The following is a 22,355-nucleotide window of genomic DNA, read 5'->3' as shown; positions in this document are numbered from 1 at the left end:
TGTAGCCGAAATTCCCTAAGAATTCCAGATTTTTTCCAGGTTGAAGGTTTCGGGACGCCAAGAAGTTTTGCTGTTCGCACTGTGTGAGATATTTGTGTTCAGTCGAGGATGGATTACTAACTGGTGAGTTCGTTTCATGCTTATGATAACACATTTTTTTCTTGAATGCGTAACTTTTATGTAATATTAAAACAAACTTTGTATGGTTCGTCACTTAGGGGGCCAGATAGCCGTAGCGGTAAACGCGCAGCTATTCAGCAAGACCAAGCTGAGGGTCGTGGGTTCGAATCCCACCGGTCGAGGATCTTTTCGGGTTGGGAATTTTCTCGACTTCCCAGGGCATAGAGTATCTTCGTACTTGCCACACGATATACGCATGCAAAATGGTCATTGGCACAGTAAGCTCTCAGTTAATAACTGTGGAAGTGCTCATAAGAACACTAAGCTGAGCAGCAGGCTCTGTCCCAGTGGGGACGTAATGCCCGAAAGAAGAAGAAGATGGTTCGTCACTAGAAGTGTCGGCATTATGCTTTTTTTATACAATTTCAATATACATATATTTTTCTCTTTTTGACATTATTAAAAATATCTTTTGAAGTGTTCGACATTGTGAATGTTGACGTATTTTTTAAAACTTCTACCATCTCGAGACAAAAAATGCACAGTAATACTCATATGTAATTTTCAAACAAACTATGTATGGTTCGTCACTACAAGTGTCGGCATTATTCCTGTTTCATGTAATTTATAATATATAGATGTAATTTTCAGTTTTCGCCTTTAATAAAAACTTATTTTGAATTGCTCGACATTATAGATGTTGACGAGTTTTTTTAAATCTTCTACCAAAAACTTCTTGAGACAAAAATACAAAACTAGCTCTAAATATAAGTTGTATATTTCCCCCTTGTCCATGGATCGCATCACCGACCAAAGGTGACTCCCAGATCTTTTCCTCCCTCACTAATAAACACCCTTCCCGTGGTGATTGTGGGGATGCAGAGGTATTTTCGGTCTCTATAAGCAACATTCATCATTCAACATCATTACACCCTAACATTCCTTCCCCATCCCACCTGACTGTAAGGACTTGGCCGGCGCCGTTATTGATCAACAATATTAGACCTGCTAAAATTGCACTTCGAGAGTAAGCGGAAACTCCCATCCCTTATTCATTTGGATCGTAGTGCAATTCTTACCAATTCCGATCAATCACGGAGTAGCAATCATTGACAGGTACAGTCAGTCTATGCCCACGTTTCTCAACAGGGGGTCCGCGGACCCCCGACCAAGTTAAAAGCACGCTGAAACGAACACCTCACAGCGAGCCGTTTTTTCGCTGTTACCAATGTTGAGAAACAGTGGTCTATGCTATGCTATGCTGATTAGTAACATGCCTATTAGCCTGGGACACGGTTATATGAAAAATTTAGATTCTCGCTCCAGTCCACTTTTTGGATTGCATTTAGGCCCCATGACAACTGTGAAAAATTTCAGCTCGATCGGAGAAACTATATTTTAGCGCCAGTCGTTTAAAGTTTGTATGGGATTTACTATGCACGCAAATAAAACCGTTCCCAAAAATAAGCACTATCAGTCACGAATCCTGGAACAAGCTTATTTTCGGTTTACGAAAATACACAATGAATATAAATCACAGATTTGGGAACAAAGTTCTACAAATCATCCGTAACGCCTGCTGATCTTATCACAGACCGCTTAAAGAAATCATAGAAACGTGAAATTTGTTCTAGATCGCGTTCGGCGTTCTGCGATCCGTGATTTTAATGACCAATTTTGAGTTCCCTTCCACTGCCCATTTTATGGAAGATTATTTTAGGACATTTACTTCAAATTAGCACAAAATTTACCATTATGGCACAATATTTGTAAATAAACAGGTTGTATAACTTTTAACAGCCCAGAAAACTGCATAATTTGAAGGGGTAGCATCAAAAAATGTACGTCGATTGTCCCATTGAACAGGCAGCAACGCACTCGAAATGAAACGTATCAGCTACGAAATCGTTCCATTTTAGCAGCAGGTTTCTTTTTTAGCAGGAACAACGTCTGAATAAGTCATATTTAAATAATATTCCAGCCGAATCTAAACATTTAGCTGAAATAAAGAAAGTTTCTGCCAAAAAATGAACTGCAGTTTCGCACTCGGGTCTGTTTTGTTGACTACTAGGTTTTGCGCATGCGTTATTATGTTTGACAGCGCGCGTGAACAGAATTCGCGCTGCCAGGAACCAAATCACAAATATTAATTTTTGGGTTTACGGTATCATGATTTTAAAATCATGGTGTTGGGAGTGTACGAAACAATGATGCCAGAATGCAGACAAGAAGTTTGTTCCCGAACTAGTGAAAACAGTTCATGAAAATCAAATGTGTTGAATCACGATGACAGGATCTAAATCACGAATCTGCATAAGGTGTGCGTTCTGTTTCCTATGATATTTTGTTCACGAATATCAGAACGGATTTTTTTACGTGTGGGAAAACTTACTTTTGCAAAGAAAAATCGCTAGAGGTCGCCCTTTGCTCTTTATAAAAATTCTGAGCATAGATCTCAGTAGGTATATCTACGATGAACAACATTGCCGAAGACCGCAAAGCAATCCGATGCTTGTGAAAAAAGTTATTAGGCATAGACTATTTGGAAATATTGCCTGATTTTGTTATTATTGTTATTCCTTTACGTGTTAATCAACGTCTCCTTACCAATAAGTTTTCATTGAATAACTTTTTTCACAAGTGTCGAATTGCTTAGCGGTCTTCGGCAATATTCTTCATCATAAAAATATCTATTGAGATAAAAAGCTTTCAGATGACGTAAAAATAATGTCGCTCGCTTTATTTTTCGAATTTATACGAATATTTGTTATTAGCTATGCGGCCATTGGTACTCCGCCGACATTAACACTGTTTCAGTAACATTAACACTGAAATGATAACTTATTTTATTACAAAAACACCATATTTTTTCAACAACACTTGTCGGACAGCAATCTACTATTACAGTGACTCAATTTCAGGATAAACCAAGCGGTGTTCATAAAAATCTTTACTGTTTCATATGTCGGGTTCAAACTAACAACACAAACACAGAATACATAACGGAGGTAGGAATAGCTACCTATTTATCAACAAGCATTATCAGTAACTATTATAAGGAATGACTGTATGGACAACCATATATCTTATTGTATGATTACAGTCCTAAATAAACAATGAAGAAACCACTACTGATAGTATATCTGTAAAAGTCTGTCTCATACAACATAATCCGTTTGTGCAAACCTGTCGCAACTTCCAGAACGGCACACGACTTCTCAACAAAATGCATGGAATGACTCAAAATGTTGCGCCCGTAAAGGAATTGCATTTTAATTGCATTTTCCGTTTGTTTTTGTTGGCTCCTTGCTTTCATATCTGCTTCTTTGGGTCGCAATTAGCTAATCAATTTCGGAAGAAAACATTCCACCTACCTGCTTCGTCGGTGACTGATACTTGAACAGCCCCGGTCGATTGCTGTTCGACAGGAGTCCAACCTTGTCTTCTGCTACGGATTTGACGTCCTCGATCCCGGTCCCGAGCAGCTCGTTCTTCAGCAAACAGCTGTAGGCTATGCTGTCCCGTGCCGTTTCACCGCAGTCACGCTGCTTCTTGCTGGATTGTGGCGAGTTTTCGTTTGATTTTGTGCTAAGCGAGGCGAAATTGGTCTGCCAGTTGTTGTTGGCCCTGCGTTAATGAGAGGAGGGAAACCATATTAGCGCGGTCAGAACATTAGCGATTTTGCCTTGGCCTAGATTTGGGCGGGGGCGAGGTGAAATTGAAAAAAAAAGAGCTTGGATAACCGTGAAAGCAGAAGCTCCTGTATGTGGGATGCACACGGGCACTACTCATTTGTGAGTTGATTTAACGCAATACGGTAGTTCAGTCAAGTTTGATATTGAGCAAATCCATTCAATAGTTTGAGTAGATGGGATATTTGGTTACGTGATGCATTTTACACAGTGTAGGGTAACGGTCGTATTTTGGACCCCCTAAGGAAGTGATTTTAGTTTTTTGTCCCAATTAATTAATTGCACAGCGTAACCAAGTCTAAGAACATGCTAAAATGTAGAGAAAAACTTCCCCTATGAGATAAAAATGCCCCTACGATCATGTAGGATCCAAAATATGTCGAAAATAATTGAATTGTGCAGCGCTGTTTTTCATTATTTTGGACACACCAATACATTTTGGGCCCTCAAAGTATATATTTTGGACCCCCGGCATTTTTATCGTTTGGCGACAAAGTCCACGACACTGGTTGTATAATATGCTTGCCCATAGTCTAATCAATCGATTGACAATGGAAAACCGAAGAAATTCTACGCTTCTAGTGCAGAAATATGAAAAATGTTTTTGTTTACATTTGAAAATTTTCTGACGGCTTCAATTTCTGTGTGTAACGTGTTGTAACGGTTGCATGGATGAACCGATTAAATTAAATTAATTTCAGATAAAATAAACACATTATCTATGTACAAACGGTTGATGCGAGTGCGGAATAGTCCTATCTTTCCAAATGGCATGCGAATTGAGTTGGTCTTTCGATTTAAACTGGGAAATTTGTAGGAAAATGGCCCAGGGGGTCCAAAATATATAGGGGTCCAAAATATATAGGGGTCCAAAATATATTGGTTACCCTATTCTGTGCTTTTCCGTCTTTATTTACGTGTAATATATAGCTATGTATTTTTTTTTGTAACCGATCTTTTTCGTTCCTGCCTAGAATGGGTAACGGCTACGGTTAGGATAGATCATATCAATCTCCAACAGAAAGGGACGGTAACGATCATTCTTTGCAGACTTATACAGAATGGTACAGACGACTCATGCCAAAACTACTTAACCTTAAGTAATTTACTGTTTAAGAGGAAAATAACCATTATCGTTTTACAAAATTTCGACATCAGCTTTCTTGCTCAAAATTGAAACAAAGCTCATGAAAGTCTATCATTCCATTGCACTTGATATCTGTAATGCAATGATAGATTTTCATGAGGATTTCTTCTAGCATTCTGGATACTGGAAAAATTCTGATTAAGATTCTTATAAAGTCCTGGGCATTTTGTTCATAAGGTACAAAACTCCTGGAGAAGACTTTTCAAAATTTCTATTCCAGGTTAGAGAGCTTGACAGAAATTATCTTTTTTTTTTTTTTTTTTTAATTTTTGCATAAGAAATTTGCTTTTAATTTTAATTGGCCCGCGATTAAAAAATGGCTGGGGCAGGCTGGTAACCCTCAAAGATACGATCGATGGGATGAGTTAGACTTCCTTCGAGTTGGGTTTTCGAACCGGAAGTTCTCGTCTGGGCATTTTTTTTTTCATCCGGAAAGAAGTGTTTCCTAGTCACATTTTTTCATCTCTAACTAAAAAACCCATATTTAAAAATAGGTTTTAGTCATTTTTTGACTTTAAGTATCGGCCCAATGCAAGAATACATCATTTGCTTTATTTTCTGGTATGGGGCGAAAGTCGGAGCGGAAGTACTTTCCGGTTAGGAGCCGAGGCCAAGAAACACATGTAAATTTTACCCAAAGCAACAATGCGGCTAGGGTCGTGGGTTCGAATCCCACCGGTCGAGGATCTTTTCGGGTTGGAAATTTTCTCGACTTCCCAGGGCATAGAGTATCTTCGTACCTGCCACACGATATACACATGCAAAAATGGTTATTGGCATAGTAAGCTCTCAGTTAATAACTGTGGAAGTGCTCATAAGGACACTAAGCTGAGAAGCAGGCTCTGTCCCAGTGGGGACGTAACGCCAGAAAGAAGAAGAACAATTCGGCTAGCTAAACGTCATAAAATTATCTCAGAAACCCTATGCAAGACATCAACTCTCAATATTATCAATTTTACCACATGGTCAAGGCTGCACAAGTAACCACTATTTCAGCCAACTTGCATGCAACTTTTCCCGCTTGTATAGCAATTTATTTGGTTAACCCTCTAATTTGGGTATTTTTATTTTCTATCTAAATATTATTCGTCGCTACCTAAAATCGTACTAAACATTTAAACATTTATTTTTATTCGCGAATTTTTGAATTTTAGTTTTTGATTTTTATAATTTTCATTTTTTAACATCCCTATCTTTTTTCATTTTTTCTTGGAGCCTCTTCTGGTTGTTAATTTTTCGGCAATATTAAACATTTAAATTATTGCGGTACTTTTGAATATATTAAATTTTTATTTTATTTTTCAGAGCATATTTTGTTTTCCGTGTTACTAAAGGAAAAACTGATTTGAAATTATTTTCATAGCACCAGGCTTTTCTTGTGTAGGTTGGTTGTAGTCAAATATAAAAGGTATGATTGTTTGTATTACACGTTAAATGAGCCCCAGGCATCTGTAAGTTATAAAAAAAAAACAATTTTTCAAACATTTTTCAAAAATACTAAAAAGTTTCGAAAGTCATAAAAACTTACTTTATAAGCGTGTTATGAGCCAAGGTTTAGCCCAAAAATAAAATCATTTTGATTTTTGAGCTACGAAAAAGTATACAAAATTCCAAAGTGTACCCCGTCTAAAGGCGGAGTTGGGTATTAGAGGGATAATTTGTCACGTACAGAGGGATTCTGTTTTTGGCATGCTCCCTTTTTGGCATGCTCCGTTTTTAGCATTTTTGAATACCACTAAAATATGTAAATTTTTGTAAGTACCGTCGGACGGGACTACTTTTGATTCCAGGGGCTACTTTGGACACTCACCTATTAGTATTTATTAGCAGCGTAAATATTAATCTGAGCAATTTTGTGTTTGTATTTATCATCGCAGTACCTAGTAGTTACGTCGTTCGTTTATGTCAACTTGAAAATCGAGCATTTGTAACTGATAGTTAAATTTAAGAGGAAGATGAAAATTTAAGTTTAATACTGCAAACTGAGAATAGTGAATGGCATGTTTCGTTGAAATTTGTTATATATGTGTAATTGATTGTAGCTTTGCAATTTTCTACATTAAGTTTATCAATGAAAAACGTTCCATAACATCACGGTGGACGACAATTTATTGAATCAGTTTGAAAGGTATAAGGGAAAATCCTTTCATAAGCAAATTGTGAAAATGTCCAAAGTAGCCCCTTTTTTATCTTGAAGGACACACTTGTTTCGCTCTTCAAGCATTTTTGTTACTTCTTGATGGATTTGCCTCATATTTTGCACATTTGTTACGTACATATACAACTTAAATATAAGCAAAAATTATCAACATATATCCATAATTCTAAGAGTTACAAATCCTCAAAGTTAAAGAATGTGGAAATAATGTCAAAAGAAGCCCCGTTTGACGGTATTATCGTGTCTTTTACTTAAGTCATTTAAACAGCAGGTCAACTACACACCGACTACTTTCGTGAGCTCCATCGTTTACGCTATTCCCAAATCTCACCATCTACTTACTATGAGCTCACGCGCTTATTTTCTTCGGAATGGTCATTGGTCATGTAACGTTTCATGGGTTCATTAATCTCCACCAGTATTTCAAGTAGATACCAAACTCTTCTTTCATGCGTTCATATTGTATAACCAGCCCACTTGAGTCTACCAGTAGGTAATACACTTAATAATAACCGCTTTTCTTAGATTTGGCAACTGCTATTTTGAACAAAGCACAAGCACTGACAGAAGAGCTACATGAAGTGTATGACTCACACAGAGTTTTAATCAATTTTGTCACACGTTTATAGCTCGCTGTTTTTATTTTTATGGAATTACATACATACACGGGAAAAAAAATCTGTAGGAAATTTTACTATTGTAGCTGACTACGCCCATTTTCAAAACTATCATGGAATTTCTGAACAAATTACTATGTTTATGGTATATCCCATCATATTACTGGTACATTTGACAGAGCTCATTTTCATCCATCTGGTTTCGACTACAGACATGGTAAAATCATGCGCATTTCTGGTCTGCTGAAAATTACCAGTGCGAGCGCTTGAGTTAACCCCCTAAAATGATAGTTTTTACCGCACATTTTTGTTTGCGTGTAGCGTGTGTAAAAATATTGTTTATTGCGAGTCATGAGAATGTGTAACTGGTTATTGGGAATGCGGTGCGAAATCTGGCGATTTCTAAAAAAAAACTCTTATAGATTTCAGGATCTTGTGAATTCCTATCGGGATATTTTAGATTTCTGGCAAAATTTTGGGTATGTTTAAAAGCTTTCCAGTGAAAGTTGGAGAGTATTAGTGGTAGCCTGGGAATAATGAAATCCTATCGGAATACTAAGTGAGATCCTGAGAATTATAGATGGGATCCTGTGAATTCCTAGTAATATGCTTCAGAGTGTTGTAAATTTACGTAGCTTTATAACATATATTGAGCACAACTTCTAAAATACAACTAATGCTCATTTTACATAAAAATGATAATAGGCTTATTTGCGTATACTACGAAATAACGAGCCATATTGCCCTTTTGACTGCAGTAAATTATTCGTTGCTTTGCTAAAAAAGAGCCATTTTTGACTCATCGATTTTTTTTTCAAATTTTACGCTTGGGGCTTAAATTTAAACTTATTTTCAACGTTCAATTAATCAAAAAACTTACAGTTTGTAACATCCAGAGTCGTGAGGAATACAGTAATATATTTCATTGTTTATTTTTGCATCCTAACACAGTTTTAAGGAAATATTCAGTTATTGAAAAAAGGTCGCTTATGCGATTATTAATTTCACATGGCCCACACATATAAGTAGTGTGCATTGATCTTTAAGACATTTAAGCGATTAAAATTATGTAGACCGTACGTCACAATTAACATTACGGGGCTATAGATTCATAGCATAGTCCAATACTATAGGAATCTGCTTCGAAGTGGACCGTTCCGATGTCTGGATGTTATAAGATTCCATAAAGATGCTGTAATAACATTCTCATGATGTTTTAAAAGCAATAATTGGAAAAAAAAATAAAAAATGGGTTCTGACTTTGGCACGTTTTAGTTTTTGGCAACTGAAACTTTCGACTTTGTTGTCAAAAACGGAATCCTACTGTAATTCAAACTTCATGTGTATAACAATACTTATCAACAAAGTTTATATAACTTTCGTTGCTCAAACGTTAGTTTTTGATGGTTCAGAAAAGTATTGTATTTTGTCATATAAGAGAAACGAATAATTTTATGTGGGGACTGCTAGCTTGTTGAAAAAAAAATCGATTCCATCTAAATTTAAACGAGCAATTTAAACCAAATAATATCTGATGTGGAAGTTAAAGTGGAAGTATAAAGGATTAAATAAAAAATAAATAAATCATACCTTAAATTTTATGTAAACATCAATGAAAACAGTGTTTTATACAACTTTGGTGACCTGTAGCTAAAAATTGTAACGTGCTGGAACATTTCTGAGAACGGCATCAGATACAGCAACCCCAAATCTACTAGAGACACATCATTCGATCCTTGAGACAAAAGTGTCATTTTTCTCACGCTGTGTAATAGGGTAACGACTGTTTATTTCGTTCTTAACCAACAGTTCGCGCCAGCGGCAAAAAGTACAGGCAACAACCTTTAGAACATTCAGTTTCTTTCACTGCCGACGAGCGACGACACTGTTATTTGTATTCCTCCCACTGATCGCGCTACGGTGGATTCTCAAATTTCTCAAACTTTCAACACAAGCGCATGGAAGAATGGTAGTCGAGAGCTGTCAAAACGTATGGAAAATAATGAAAAAGGTAAATTACTTGCAATTAGGAAACTGGATCAGAAAAGTAGTGATTAGAAATAAAATGTAAAGTGAATACATAACTTTTTGTGTTTAGTTTATCTTCTGTGGTGTTTTCTTTGCTTCAGGATTTCGTTTTTACTACCACTGAAAAAGAGCCATCTATTGGCTTTTCAGTTTTGAATATCGCCCTATTGATAAAAACAGGCATGCGATTGCTCAAACTTCATGAAACAACCACATCATTGCATTAAGAACATGCTTTTTGTCTGTATTGACACTTCGGCTGGATGACCAGACAATACTTGGTAAAATTGGACATGCGACTACTCAAACGTCATAGAATAACGTTTTTAATCTTAAACAACAAAAGAATTCGTGACAATGGTTAACTTCAAAACTCATCGGCAGATTGGCCCATTAACGAATCTCCAAACTTGTTAGGCCCTTCGATTGAACATTGTTTCAGTTAGACCTCTCCGGTTTGGCCCTATGATTAAACAAACGTACTTCTAGTTATGCTCTTTTGCAATTTTATTGAGTATGCAGTGATTTGCATAATTCTTGAACAAAATCAAATGATAATGCGAGAAAAACACAATATAATGGCTGAATATCGAAAAAATAGAAACAATGAAAAATATACGAAAAGGCCAATCTGACCACCGGTGGGGCAAAAGTTCGAATCTAGTGTGGGGCAAAAGTTCGTTGGTTAAAACACAAAATATCAATACTTTTATGCCAGGCATACTTTATACCAGCCGTAAACTTATGTTCGCCGAAAAATACACACTAAATTTTCATCAAAAATGCCCAAAACAGGTTTAATTGTAGTACACCCAAAAATTAGTATTTTTTCGCAAAACTAAGTGAAAATGTAAAATTTTTGTGACATTTTTCGCACGATCAGGCACATTTCGCTAAATTTGAAGATAATATGTAGATTTCAGGAAACTTGAAAAATTTTCCGTGGGTTTATACATGGGTCGAACTTTTGCCCCGCAGATTCGAACTTTTGCCCCACTATGGGGCAAAAATTGATTCCAACTATTTATGGAAAAACTAATACACGTTAAAGCATCCTTATGATAAGCCTAGAAACGCCCTTACATAAAATATTGAAAAATATTTTATCTTCATTTGGTTCCATGCATCGAAAGTTTGACCAAATATTACAATATTTACGTCGAAAAACAACAAATAGCCATAACTTTTCCAAATCTCAATCGATTTTTATGATATTTGAAGTGAAAGTCTCTTATTTGAATAGCATTCGAACCACCATGACATTTCTAAGTTTTGATTTTATCTGAGCTAGAAATCTTAAAAAGAAACTCTTGCCCCACTTTACTCTATTGTTCGTCAAAAGGCTAAATAGGCAAATACCGGTATATGACAAGATATGATAATCTTTGCTTAAATTCTTGCACATTCTCATCTTACAGGTTGACATGTTGACTGTACGTACAAGAAGAACGACAAAGTTAATAAACTTTGCAACCTGTGTATACAGTACAGTGGAAGAACATTATTATTTTCCTAAACATAGGAAAGTATAACAATTTGCTCATAGTTTTTTTACTCTATATTTCAAATCTATGTAGTATAAAATGTTTAGAAACGTTGTGCTTGGCTATTTTGACCCCTTGATCATTTCTGACGCAAAATCGATTTCAAAATAGGTAAACACTGTGATGCGTAAAAAATATCCAAAGGCAACATTTTAGCAGAACATTAGCAACAATTAGTAATAACGATCGGAGCAGAAAACGTGCTCAAACACTGCGAAATATATGAGTCTTTTAGCTCAGCTAGCGAAAATACACTTGAACAAACAATAAATTTGGCCAACTCTGCCATACGTATACGGGTACATACCTATACCTAATTCGTTTTACTCTCTCGTTACCCACCCATACACAACTTCCTTCCAATCCAGTAGGGATTTGTGAAGGGCACAGTATCATCTAACGAATTTATTAATGACCAAGTTTAGCGCTTATCAGATCAGCGATCTAAAGATTGTACATTTTTAATGCTCTTCCCCAAAAAGGGTTTTGCTCAACCGTAAACGAAGTGATAATTACACACTGCTCTACACTTTGGCACACGTGACGTGAAATGATTAGATACATTAATTTCAATTGAAGGTACATCTTAGAAGGGTATTAATAATATATTACAATTGATTCTTGCAATTAAGTTTAATACAATAGGAAGATTTAAAACTTGTGTCAACTTCCGTGTTATTAACAATTATCATTATCACTTGCAATTCTTGTTCTTTGTCTAGTGAATTTTCCAATCGGGACAGAGTCTGCTTCTTCTTCTTTTTGGCGTTACGTCCCACCTGGGACAAAGCCTGCTTCTCAGCTTAGTGTTCTTATGAGCACTTCCACAGTTATTAACTGAGAGCTTTCTTTGCCGAATGACCATGTTTGCATGTGTATATCGTGTGGCAGGTACGAAGATACTCTATGCCCTGGGAATCGAGAAAATTTCCTTTACGAAAAGATCCTCGACCAGCGGGATTCGAACCCACGACCCTCAGCATGGTCATGCTGAATAGCTGCGCGCTTACCGCTACTGCTATTTGGGCCCCAGAGTCTGCTTCTCAGCTTTAATTAGCACTTCTACAGTTATTAACCAAGACATTTTTCTAATATCATATGGCAAGCACGAAGACACTCGATTGTACGACATTTTCCAGAAAGTCATTCCCCAGAATGGGACATTCCGCAGAAATCCATTTCCCAGAATAAGACATTCCCCAGAAAAAATGAAAATAATCAGAGACTTTTAGGTTGTTGAAATTCAGGTAAATGGTAAATAGTAAATAGTGCACACTTTTAACTGGAGAATTTTGGGAAACCCAAATTTTAGTTTTCATAGGAAAACATTTTTTTTAACGGCTAACCTTCCTGTTTGTTGCAGGTTTTAATTTATTAAATAGAAAATCTTTAAATTAAGAAATTTATCAAATATAGCGTCACCTATGGTCGAAAATGTAATTAGAACTGTTTGGATATTTTTTTTTTAATTTAGATTACTTTCTCCTTACAAACTTCAAGCTCGTTTGATTCTTCTTAGAGCTCAAGTTTTCACAGCACTAGTTTGCTGTAAAAGGAAATTATCAAAGACAAGTGAAATTTTCTCGTGTATTTATGTTTTATTAATCTTCTTAATTACAAAGATAACAAAGCTAAGAAGAACAGCCATTGTCCAAAAGAAGGGAGAATATGCTATGAAAGCAACAAAAAATCCATCAACTTATTTTACGAATATAAAGAATATTACACTAATGCAAATCACCTTTGGAAAATACAATTATAAAGAACAGCCAATTTTAAAAGAAGGAATAATAACTATGAATACAAAACAAATAATTTTTCGAATAACTTGGGTCAAGTTTAATCATAAAACATTAACATATGTATGTATATAACATATGTAAAAGCAGCTGATCTTAAACATTTTTGCTACTTTTCCCCGGAAATCCCGTTTCCCCCAATAGCCCAGTTCCCCGAAAAGTTTTTAGCTCTTTTAATTGTTATAACTTTTTGTGTTTCAAGGTGGAGAACGAACCGGTTATCTGATATGCACCCTTCTTTACTTGATTGGTGATTCTTCCGAGTATCACCGTCCTCCGCATTTTCGGCAAGATGTGTTTAGTCTAGAGTGACCTTATAATCTATAAAATCGCCTTCTTTTGATTACTTATCATTCTTGCTAGTTCAGCACCCAGTCCCTAAGGTCTATTATTGTACATGTTTAAACTGCATCGCTTTTCGAGGAAACGGGTCATTCTAGGAAATGGCTTTCGGTGAAACCGGTCATTCGGAGATCTAGCATTCGGAGAATTGACATTCGGGGAAAAGTAACACAATCATGTTAAACAGTTTTTAAACAGCATTTTCCCCTTAATATTTTGGTTGGGTCTGGCCATGAATCACGTATAGTCATTTATTGCCATTTTCGAGACCACCTCATTCCCCCTGCGTGATCTTTTGTCCATACAAACGTTTTGAAATTTGTATGGGCCGTAGTCTTTGGCCAAAACTTTCTAACTTTCATATATGACCAAGTGGTTTATGGGCGGATCCTTAGATGGTTTGCCCAAGTCAAATAAACCAAATATTTCTTCCCGCTCTTTATAAATGTATAAAAAACGGTTCTGGGGAATGTCCTATTCTGGAGAATGTCCCATTCTGGGGAATGTCTCATTCTGGGGAATGGGATTCTGGGGAACGTCATTTTGGGGAATGGCGTTCTAGGGAATGTCATTCTGGGAAATGTCCTACAACCAGACACTCGATGCCCTTATCAGATAAACTTTTGTTCAGTAAATTTAGACTCCTCCTAGTTCATATGACGTATCATGGAAATAATGAGGCTGGTAACAAACCAAAATGAGACCGAACAAGAACTAAGAAATAAAAATAGATTCAGGAGATAGAAGTGTAATGAGGACAAACACAAATTACATTATGATTTGCCATGGTTTTCTCGAGGAATTGTATCAGCAATTAATACAGATATTCGCCCAAATTTTCCTTCACATGTTACTACGAAGATATTTTCAGGAGTATCGATTCCATCATTCCATCGATTTTCCTAGAATGTGCTTCAATATACCTGTTTAGGACTTCTTGAAATGTTCAATAAGAAATTACGCTGGAGACAGAATAGCTTAAGATTTCCTCCTAAATTTAGAATAACTGCTTAAGTATTTGCTTGTGTGATACCATCCATGGAAATTATTTTAGAAATGCACCACAGGAGTAAACCCTAGAAAAAATACTGAAGATTTCGGGAGGAACTTGGTCAACTTTATAAAGAGATTTTTGAAAGAGTTGACAGATTTCCTTGAATATTCTCCGGAGAAATTTTCAAACCAATACTTAGGAGAAACCGTGAAAGAATCCTTGATAGAATTTCCATTCAAATGTATTAAACAATAACTGAAAACATCTGTGAAAACTCCCGGAGAAATTCTTGTAGGGTTTTCTGGAAAAAATCTTTAATCTAATTTCCTCCTTCTGAAAAAAATCGAAGGGAATTTTCTTGAAATAACTTCTAGGAGTTTTTGGAAGATCTCCTGAAGCAGCAACTGGAAACATTTAGATACTAAAATAATTCTGCGTCAGTCTCTTGAATAAGTTTCAGAGTAATCTCTGTAGAAATTATTGAAGGTAGTAGCGTTGGAGTGCTATTTTCCGGTCGAATTTTTCGAAAATTGGTAGGAGAAACACTCGAGACAAACCTATGGAGGTAATTTCTGAAAGTTTTTCACAAGAAGTCTGAAAAGACACAACTAACTAATATCATTGAAATTTACAGGAGCTCAAATAGACAAGTAGGTAAACGCGCAGTTATTCAACAGTACCATCAGGGCTGGTACTGAGCATCTTAAATATAAGAACTTCAACGACCTCTGGTCTGTAAAAAGGAACCAAAAAGGAGCCAAGAAGAGACTGAAAAGGAGTCACAAAGAAAACAAACAAGAATCAAGTAAACAAAAAGAAGCCAAGTTCAATACAGATATTTTCCCAAAGTTGTCCCCACTCCAAAAATTTTATATTTCAAAATTTCGTTAAGTGTTTTTTTTAAGGATTTTCTGAGAAATTCTTTTGAAAAAAAAAATGTTTTAGGTATCTTAAAAAATTAATCTTGTATTTTTTCTACGAATAAACACAAAATATCTCAGAAAAAAAAATCATGAATTTCATCAAAGATTTCTTCAGAAATTTTCCCAAAAGTATTTTGTGCTTCATATCCAGTGATACATGTCTCCATTTTCTTATGACTTCTTCAAAGATTTCCGGTTAGAACATCTTCAAAATATATAACTAATAATTTATCCATAGATGCCTCTAGGAATTTCCTGGAAAATTGTTGTTAAGGATATCTTTAAGATTTTTATCAGGATTGTCTATAAGGATACCTTCTGGAATTACTCCAGGGATTCCTCATGAGATACCTTCAGATTTTTTTTTGAAAAAAAATTAAATTATTTTTCCAGGCATGTCTTTAAGTGTTCTTCAATAAAATTTTTAAGAAATTTTTGAAGAGATCTTTGGAAAAAAATCATCTTATAAAAATAAAATATCTTCAAAATATATAACTAATAATTTATCCAGAGATGCCTCTAGGGATTTCCTGGAAAATTGTCGTATAAGATTTTTTAAAGCTCCATCAGGATTGTCTCTAAGGATACCTTCTGGAATTACTTCAGAGAATCCTCATAAGACTCATCGAGATTTTTTTTTTAAATTTTGATGAATGTCTCCAGGTAAGTCAATACAATTTTTAAAGAATTTTGAAAGAGATAGAGATCTTTGAAAAAAAAAAAATTGAGAGGTATTTTTGAAGAAAAACCTCAAAATCATCTATGATGAAACTTGTGTAGATTCTAAAGTAACACTTGATCTCTGAAGCCACTCCTGAAATCTTGCGGAACTCTTTCAGGATTTCCTAGATAAATTTCAAAAACAATAAAAAAATCAATCGAATCTCTGGTTTCAATCCCGCTGGATTTTTGAACGGATTCTTTAAAAAATATCGGCAGGAATTTCTGAAACAATTTGTTTGGGAATTTCTGGAATAGTATGGAATTTATGGAGAGTTCGCTTGGGAAATATTTGGAAGAATTGTGTAAGTAACCCTTGGAGGAAATGTTGGAGACAACTTCATAAGGTATCCCAGGTCATCAAGAGTTCTAGATAGATTTTCTCGAATAATCCCTTAAGAAATGTTTGAATAACCGTGGATAAATGCATATGAAATAAAACTAATTATCGGGATTTTTTTATCCAAAGATTCATTCAGGAATTTCTCAGAAAAATTAATACTCATTCATACTGTAGTGGAACCTTGAACATCTTTTGAGAATCGATGGAGATTTATATTGACAAATTACTCGAGAAAAGTTTAAAGGAGCTGCAGGTATTCAAAAAAAAATCTTAGAAGAATTCTTTGAATCTTTGAAGAAGTCCTAAAGCTTTTTTTGGAATTTGAAAAGTAATTCTATAAAAAAATCGTGTAAGAGTCTCTGAAGGTTGCTCACCACCAAAACTCATTGCAAGCAGAATAAGGACTTTAGAGACCATTTTGGTTAAAATAGAAACTTAGGGGAGTTTCCATCAGAATAGTTTTTAGAGACTTGCACTAAACTAGTAACCAAGTCTCTTCAAAAAAGACTTGCTACGTTTACATAGTTCTAGCGAAGTTTTAAGTCGTTCTACTTACCGGCATGGTATGAAGCGGTCCAACGATGACGACGACTCGCCACTGTTGTTGAAAAGGCTCCGGGCTACCGGGCTGCAGTGCTTCAGAATCCGTTTCTCATAGTCTGGGCTGAACATTGTACACACACTTTCTTTGATGATGTGGTTAGAGGCTTTGCAAGTTTTCACTGGAGCCACCAATCTTCGCTACTCGCTCTATCACAATAATTATTAACCACAGATTCAACCCACCGCAGAACTGAACCAACACTGCCCAAATTTGATATCGCTCTTCTTGTTTGTTTTCGCTTGTAGTCACCGACTCTGATCTCAGATTTCAGCTGCTGGACAGATTTCCGCGTGTGGGAGAAAGAACACTTCGTTTCACTACGGCTTCAAGGCAGGACGTGTTTTATTGGACCACTCTGTGGGAAACCATTAGTGGGTGGTGGCTGCTCCGGGCTGATTTGTTTAATTCAATTCACTTTCTTCACAGTGTTTTCTTTTTGCCTTTAGCTTTTCTAGGATGAATCAAACATTGATTAATTAGTGAAACACTTGACATGAACTAAATCTGCTACTAATTAGCAATATAATAATCCCCTGACGAATTACGCTGACTAACCAGACACCGGACAAATCCGACCAACCAACCACTGCCGACGAGTTTTGGTTCTGAAGTGAGGTAACTTCTCACTTAGGGAGCGTTATGTTTTGGTCTCTTGCTGTGCTGCAACTATCAGTAATGAAACAGCACTCTGTCGTCAAATTCCAAACCAACACATTCGAACAGTAACAACACTGAACGAAACCTCCGGTCGCACATTGAATGATTTGTAATTCACATGGTTATAAAACTTCATATTCTTCATTTTGAATGACTATGAAAGAATATGATGCATCCACTATTTATTGAACAAAAATCATCCAAATTAGAGATGAAAATTAGAACATAATAGAATTACATTCTGCAGAAAATCGAATGATGATAACACAAATGATTATCATGCAATTTATGACGGATTATTAGTTCTCCCATGTCCCATACCGAAAATCATTCAATTATTGTCTGATATATCAGACGAAAAGGGAATGCTCCTAAACGTCAAATTAATCTTGTAAATCTTAACGTAAACATCATGGTGGCGGCAGCGTGGTTTGGAAAACATTGCTGCGTGTAAATAACAGGTAATTTCACTTGGAATCTTATCTTATCCTCATTTGCGGTTTATTTTCAGACTTCTTAAGAGTGCCTAATAATCACAGGTCGCTAACATCCGAGTATTAAGGTTCCATGGAGCAATTAATTACGTTCGTTGCAACACGGCATCTGTTCATGAAAACTTAAGACGTAGAATAATGAGTTTAAATCACATTTAAGAAATATAAAGCAATGCCAACAACGTTTTGTAGTGCTTAACTATTGATTTGATTTATTATCAATTAATAACTAACATGGAAAAGGGATGGTTTACATGTATATATGATAATCATTCAATTAGAGGCATCTGTTTGAAGGATAAAAATCATTCCACGACTGGATGATTTTCATTCGGAGTGGTTTGTAAACAGCTGATTTTCGCGAAGATGAAAATCATCCTGATTGTGTCTGAAAATTGGTATGGGGCTTGGATGAGTCAATAATCATTCAATTCGAGGCGGGGGATTTCGTTCAGTGAACCTAACAACTGCCTGACAGCTGAGCTTTGACTGATCGATGATGATGATTATCAACGATTCTCCTTTCGGACGTTACAAGCGTTACGAGTCAGGCATCCCACTCTAACAGTTGTCTTGTTCATCGATCGACAAGCGGAGTTTAGTTGAATCGACGAAAGTGTAACAAAATAAACTGAAATGTGCATAGTCCATGAAAATGTTTCAATGAGAATTTTATACAAAAAACATGTAGGTAAGGGCTTATTCATTTATGTCAGTTGTGAAGTACCCCCGTTCTACGAATATGGGACAAGTATGCATAGAAGCGTAGTATAGGGCTCTGCACAAAACTTAACCTCTCTCTTTCACTCTTCTATAAGTTGTGTAAACAACAAGGCCAGTAAACGTCAGAATCCCATACAAAATCAAAACAATGCAGAGGCCTATGGGGCTCTGCACTGTTTTGATTTTGCATAGGATTTTGACGTTTACTGGCCTTGTTGTTTACTTATTTCATGGCAGAGTGAAAGAGAGCAGACGATTTTTGTGCAGGGCTCTGTACAAAAATCATCCCATCTCTTTTACTCTTCCATGGAATTTGTAAACAACAAGGCCCGGAAACGTCAAAATTCCATACAAAATCAAAACAGTGCAGAGGCCTATAGGTACTCCACTTTGATCACCTACAATTTGAAACTTGTTAGCATTATTGTGAGCAAGATACTACCAGCGTTGAAGGTCAATGGACAGTTTACATAGAGGAATCGGCGGTAAACGCGCAATCAGCTAAAACCTTTTAGCGCATTTGGTCCATCCACGCTTCCAACTGGAGTCGCGATATAAATATTCAGCGAGGCCATGTTGAGGGTAGTAGTTTCGAATACCGAAACATGTTTTTGGGATGGAAAGATATTCGAATTCCCAGGGCATAAAGAAGTTTCGTACTGGACACACGATATTCGAATGCAAAAATGCTCAATTGGCAAAATAAAGCTCTCGGTCAATAATAGGGTCCTAAAGCCCAGTTCAAATTTAGTCCTTCTTCTTGGCATTACGTCCTCACTGGGGCAGAGCATGCTTCTCAGCTTAGTGTTCAATGAGCACTTTCACAGTTATTAATTGAGAGCTTTCTTTGCCAAAGTTGCCATTTTCGCATTCGTACATCGTGTGGCAGGTACGACGATACTCTATGTCCAGGGAAGTAAACGAAATTTCAATTATGAAAGATGGCTTTACTTTGCAGCCGCGGACCCTAGCCACTCGGCTAAGAAAAGTTTCAAATTTTATACCAAACGCTTAAGTTTAGGCCAAAAACACATATTTACTGACTTTTCAACTGTTTTTTGTTGGTTTAAGCCCCAAAATATAAACATTTTTTTCTGTTTAATTTTTTATTGAGATTTTGTTACACCTTTTTATTTAAAATCAAACTTTGGGTGTATTTTGTTTTCCGTGCCCCTCCTGAAATGTCAGTTAACACTGTTAGCACTTTTCAAAATAATAAAACCCCAATGGAAGGCGAAGTGAACGTCAAACATGATCAAATGTGAGGTTAAATTTTGCAAAATTTATTTTGAACACTCAAACATGGTGTTTGTCAGACAACATTAGGCGACAGCAAGTCAGAATGGATCATTGAAGGTAACTTTTTCGGCACTCGCCTTTTTCGTTATTTGAGTGATCACATTTTTACAGCTCACTCAGTTTACCCAATACGAAACCCAACTATTATTCGCCGATTCAAATTATCTGAGTATATTCACTTGACGGAGATCTGACTGTTTGAATAAGGGGCAGTCCATTTACGTACCGCAATTTTAATTTTGGGGATTTTTAAACCACAACCCCCCGCCCCCCCATGATAAGGTTTTTTGTATAAAATAAAGCTTTAAGCTTTTTGGGCTTTACATTTTTACGAACTGTTTGTACATCTACATTACTACAGGTTCTGCGTAAATCATGGCGTGCACAGAGGCCAAAACTGTTCTCAATAATCTTGGGAAATCGTATTTTAATGAATTTAAAGTTTGTAATTATAAGAATGTCCAAAGCATTGAATTATAATAGATAATAGTTCAAAACTGAGAGTTCGAAATTAGAAATAATTTCACTGTTTTGCAACGAAGAACTTGCATCTGGTTCCAGTTACCTAACACTATCGAACATGAATCTACATCTACGGTATTTTTTGTATCTTCCGGAGTAAGCTACGCTTGCACAATTTCCTTTGGAAGTATTTTTAGATAAAACATACAATCAATAACTTCGCACTGAAATGCAACCCCGCATAAACTGAGCAGCCTTGTTCACAGCTTTTCTTCCACTCCAAACTTCAGCACCCCCATCGAAGTCATTCCTCGTTTTTGAAACGCTATTATCACTTCGGCGCAACGATTCCGTACGAATATTTCACATGCCCGTTAATTTCCACAACCGAAATAAATCGTCGCACATAAAATCGATCCCGAAAATGCTCAATTTTCCGAAGAAAATGCGACTTTTTCGTCAAACTATTATCAAACTCACACGTCCACTGTTTCGAAAAAATAACTCACTCGAAGAAAAACAGCACCAAAGCGAAAGGTGAAAGAAAAACGGTGCGCATGCAAAAGGAAAAAAAAAGTTTTCGTCGATTTTTGTGTAACGTCAACCCGTTTCTGTATTGGCCAGAACGAGAGGCAACATGCAAAGTTGCAAAACAAAAACACTCCTTCTTTGTCGCACTAGCACCTAAGGGTGTACCCTGCGCATTTCGATGACCGTTAGCTTTTTCGTTTCATTTTCGCATGGCAGCACTATATGCACGGGGAAAATAATTAATCTAGCGTATCATTCGTATCATTTGAAAGGAACCTATCTACAAACCTGAGGGGTGCGGTCTCGAACATTTTGGTCATTCAATTTGAACTCAATTTTTTCCACCAGTGCTAACCGCTGTTTGTTTGCTTGTATAGCAGGAAACCATTTTCAAGGTGTACACTTAAAATGCTTCACACTAAGCTTCTGCAATTTGATGAAGACAATAAGGGCTTATTCACAAATTTCATAACGCTGAAGCGGGTGGGTATCCTAACAATGTTACAGCTCCTACAAAAATTCAAAAATGTTCGTACAAAAAGCGTTACAAGGGGGTGGGTGAGTATCAGAAATAGCTTTAGCGTTATGAAATATGTGAATGAGCCCTAAGTCCAATGAATCAACTGAAATAGATAGTTTCTGACTGAATGGTAGTATTAATATATTTTACAAAAGTTCTGCAAATATTACGCATCAATAAGACGAAGTAAAACGTTTCTTCAACAGTTGATTGTTTCAAAATAAAATTTTGAAAATGATTCTGAGGCTTCCTCCCTGGTATAGTACCAATGAGTTACATAGAATATCCAATGTTGAAACATTGGAACAAATGTCAAACACAATCATTAATAATTTCAGGCAAAAATCGTTACAATCTTCTATTGCCACGATTAATGCGTTATATGTTTAGGTTAAGTTAGGTTAAGTATATTAAAAACGTTTTTTTTTTCTCTTATAAGCAGGTGAAATCAACTCACCTGTAAAAAAACTGAACTGCTACGGCAAATGAAATGTAATATGTTGTTAACAAAATGTTAATTAAATCTTAAATTTGTTTTACCAAATTAGGATGATAGTGTTGTTAAATAACACAGAACACCTAGATATAAGAAATGAATGTAATGTTTGGAATGATACTAATAAAGAAATTAAAAAAAA

At 36.0% G+C, this 22,355-nt stretch overlaps 1 protein-coding gene across 7 annotated transcripts in view; it reads right to left on the bottom strand.

Annotated features, from left to right (window-relative positions):
- LOC5564880 (fizzy-related protein homolog) overlaps positions 1-21,210 on the bottom strand; it is an 82,455-nt gene extending 61,245 nt beyond the window's left edge. The window contains exons 1-3 of one of the 7 annotated variants that reach the window (XM_021854899.1): positions 21,147-21,210; positions 16,984-17,482; positions 3,495-3,747 (exon numbers count right to left, since the gene is read on the bottom strand). In XM_021854899.1, coding sequence (XP_021710591.1) covers positions 3,495-3,747; positions 16,984-17,099 — 369 coding nt within the window. In that variant the 5' untranslated portion in view covers positions 17,100-17,482; positions 21,147-21,210. The other 6 variants (XM_021854901.1, XM_021854895.1, XM_021854898.1 and 3 more) reach the window with 6 other exon arrangements.
- Between the last annotated feature and the right edge of the window lie 1,145 nt (positions 21,211-22,355).

Source organism: Aedes aegypti, chromosome 3 (genome assembly GCF_002204515.2).
Source record: "Aedes aegypti strain LVP_AGWG chromosome 3, AaegL5.0 Primary Assembly, whole genome shotgun sequence".
NCBI classification, from domain to species: Eukaryota; Metazoa; Arthropoda; class Insecta; order Diptera; family Culicidae; genus Aedes; species Aedes aegypti.
Note: the sequence above shows the minus strand (reverse complement) of the source record. Positions and strands in the feature narration are given on the sequence as shown.